Source organism: Hipposideros armiger, unplaced genomic scaffold (assembly GCF_001890085.2).
Source record: "Hipposideros armiger isolate ML-2016 unplaced genomic scaffold, ASM189008v1 scaffold_82, whole genome shotgun sequence".
In the NCBI taxonomy this organism is placed as follows: domain Eukaryota; kingdom Metazoa; phylum Chordata; class Mammalia; order Chiroptera; family Hipposideridae; genus Hipposideros; species Hipposideros armiger.
Window position 1 is genome coordinate 2,393,523 of NW_017731432.1, and position 3,593 is coordinate 2,397,115.

Consider the following 3,593-nt stretch of genomic DNA (forward strand, 5'->3'; position numbering starts at 1 on the left):
GGTTCAGATCCCACATGAGGGCCAGTGACACTGCCCTCTACAGCTAAGATGGTGAACAACAGCTCGACCTGGAGCTGGGCTGCCATAAGCTACCGTGTGTGGCCGGCAGCCAGCATGAGCGGCCAGCAGCCCATGTGAGCTGCCAAGAACCACCGTGAGCGGCCGTCCAGAGGCCGGCAACCAATCTGCCTCACCCGGGAAGAGCACAATGATGACACCAACATGGGCCAGTGAAGCGACATCCTCCACAACTAGACTGAATAACAAAAGGACAGCAATTTGTCTGTTCCCATCCCCCGATTCCCCAGCGCTGTTCCCATCCCCCCGATTCCCCAATAAAATCTTTTTAAAAAAACTTTTTTGTGAATATTCTCTGGGATATAGACCTAGGAATGGAATTGCTGGGTCACATAGTAACTAGCATTTTGAGGAGTTGCCAAGCTGTTTTCCAAAGCTGCTATGCCATTGTATATTTCCATCAGCAGTGTAGAAGGATTCTAATTTCTCCACATCCTCACCAACCCTGGTTATTTTTTGACCTTTGGATTATGGCCATCCTAGTGGATATGAAATGGTATTTCATGCGTTTCCCTAGTGACTGTGTACTTTGATTTATATGAAGAGGGCATCTTGGTTTTGATTTCCTGCTTGTTTAGCAAGTGTTCATCTATAAAAGTTAATAGCAATTGTTCCCAAACCTGGTTAGCCATTTAAAAATGTTATAAAATGACACAAGTGTTGGTATTGTGCCACTTTTAAAGTCATTTCATGGTAAATTTTCTAATAGATTATGCTATTGGTAAAAGTTTGCTAGTCCAAAAACCAGTTTTAAATGCTCATCTTTCATTTTATACTTCCAAGTCGTTGTATTATACAGAATCATCACACTCAAGTTTATGAAATATAAGTCAAGCTTGCTCTTTTGTTTTGGCTAAATTTACCTGCAGACCACTTGATAAACAGAAAAACCAGATATGGTGTTAACATTGGTGGGCGGGTTAAAGAAAGAAGGTTTCATCATTAAGGTTTGCACAATGTTCATTCCAGGGGCCCTCCTCGCCAAAGACAGCCTAGAGAGGACGGCAATGAAGAAGATAAGGAAAATCAAGGAGATGAGACCCAAGGTCAGCAGCCACCTCAACGTCGGTACCGCCGTAACTTCAATTACCGACGCAGACGCCCAGAGAACCCTAAACCACAAGATGGCAAAGAGACAAAAGCAGCCGATCCACCAGCTGAGAATTCGTCCGCTCCCGAGGCTGAGCAGGGCGGGGCTGAGTAAATGCCGGCTTACCATCTCTACCATCATCCGGGTAAGTAAGCCTAGATGGCCTTCTGGCCTTTGAACAGTCATGAGTAGTGTTCATTAATGCAAGAGAAAGAAAAAAACAGTTCATGGGGTAAGGAAAGCCATTTTTACTTACAATGTCTTCCTCCCAAATTAACCTTAAAATTACCTGAATGTCCCATTTTGGTAATGGCATGTATCAGAGCCATATTTGGCCTGTGAACCACCTCATTTCTGACACCTGGAAGCCTGTCTTCACATTGTGTCTTAAATATTAGAGCTTTTTATGAACTTTCTGAATGTTCTGTGATTTCACCAGTAAGCTGAGGAAAGTCTTGATAACCTTGTTCTAAGAACTATGTTAATTACATTGTGTTATTCTGCATTTTCAAAAAGAGGTGGGAGAGCTAATAGAATTGATAAATGTAGATGGTGACGACCAATATAGCCTGTTTAGGGAAAGTGGTGATTTTGACATCTTATTATCAATTTCAAAATGAAGGAATTCCTTTTATAGTTGATACTGAGAGGCATGTAATTGTCTCTGTTGTTGGAATTAGCATTTTTAGCCAGTGATGTTTTGGTTTTTTTTCCTCTACTATTTTCTGGGTGGCAAAAGGTCATCTAAACCACAAGTTAACGATTCTTATCACAGCAATGTCCACCCCTGTTGTAGATCACTCTTAGGATAAACCAATATATTTGTTAATGCCTTCCCTACCTAACTAATGTGATCTAGAACCGTTTGGTGTGTACTAAAAGAACACTGCGGTGAATTGTACAAGATAATCTTTTTTTTTTTCTTTTGCAGTTTAGTCATCCAGCAAGAAGAAATGAATACGAAATTCCAGCAATAAGAAATGAACAAAAGATTGGAGCTAAAGACCTTAAGTGCTTGCTTTTTGCCCATTGACCAGATAACTAGAACTATCTGCATTATCTATGCAGCATGGGGTTTTTATTATTTTTACCTAAAGATGTCTCTTTTTGGTAATGACAAACGTGTTTTTTAATAAAAAAAATTTTAAAAAGCCTGTTTTTTCTCAATACACCTTTAAAGGTTTTTAAATTGTTTCATATTTGGTCAAGCTGAGATTTTTAAGAACTTCATTTTTAATTTGTAATAAAAGTTTACAACTTGATTTTTTCAAAAAAGTCAACAAACTGCAAGCACCTGTTAATAAAGGTCTTAAATAATTGTCTTTGTGTAAATTTATGCCTTGTTCTATTTTAGTTTATAAGTCCTTAGCTTGTTACAGGACTCTTAGCTTAAACTTATCTGAAAATAGATGGTGCTCACTGGTAATTACTCCAGGAAATTTTCTTAAATGTGTAATCTATCATTGAGTGACATACCTGTGGGTTCATACTAAAAATTAGAAAGTATTTACCAGGATAATCTGGCCATTTTCCTTTTTTGTAAGTTCCTTTTGCTGGGAGGCAGTGGTAATGTGGTGAGGGCATGCTGTAGCAGGTCTTTTGTGGTCTCAATTCCCTTGTAATCTAAGCCTGCCTGTTCTGGATATATTTTTATAATGTCTTTGTTAGATGCTCTGACATACTTTATGGAATGCTTGGGAATAATCTCTGCTATTAAGAGACTCATTCTGAATCATCCTGACCAGCTTTGGGGGGTCAGAGGGAAAGATGGGGGGGATATAGAATAGGCTAGTGTGGCATGTCCAAGAGGTCCTGCGTTGCTGTGTAAGTCCCAAGTAGTGGGTCCCCTCTCCAGAATGTACTCAGGATTTGCAGAACTGAGATAGCAATGCACTGGTACTTTGGTTCTAGGGGACTGGTGAATAAGTGGGAAAATAATATTAAAGTAGGCTAGGCTACTGTCAGTCAACACTCTGAAACTCCTCTTCCAAATGTGGGAGCAACTGCCTTTTAGGGAAATATTTTGTGTTGGCGAGAGTACGGTGGACACTTTTTGTGATCGTCTTTCTGTCAGTGTTACACAATTTACCTATGTATTTTGTCTATTGCCCAGCTCTTCATGTTGTGTAAGGATTAGATAGCCTATGACTAAGAACCCAGAGAAGGCGTTCATCTTTTGAAGGCACGATGCGGGTTTAGAACATGGTCCACCTGTCCAGGTGCACCAGCATGAGACTCTGGAGGAGCCAACACTGTTAGGGTGGAAGCTGCTTGGAAGCAGCAGCGGCCGTTTCCTCATCGGGCAAACCCTGCCTCGTCGGTTTTGACAGGCCTTTAGCCTGGTTCTCCGGCCTTAACAATCATGAATACCTCCTGTTCCTATATAAGAAGACCTATGTGGCTGGACAGGGTTAGCCTGGGAGAG

At 40.8% G+C, this 3,593-nt stretch overlaps 1 protein-coding gene across 2 annotated transcripts in view; it reads left to right on the forward strand.

Annotated features, from left to right (window-relative positions):
* YBX1 (Y-box binding protein 1) overlaps positions 1-2,486 on the forward strand; it is a 23,341-nt gene extending 20,855 nt beyond the window's left edge. For both annotated transcript variants that reach the window (XM_019643874.1, XM_019643875.1), the window contains 2 exons: positions 1,048-1,313; positions 2,100-2,486. In XM_019643874.1, coding sequence (XP_019499419.1) covers positions 1,048-1,282 — 235 coding nt within the window. In that variant the 3' untranslated portion in view covers positions 1,283-1,313; positions 2,100-2,486. The remainder of the gene's footprint in view (positions 1-1,047; positions 1,314-2,099) is intronic.
* Positions 2,487-3,593: the final 1,107 nt, after the last annotated feature.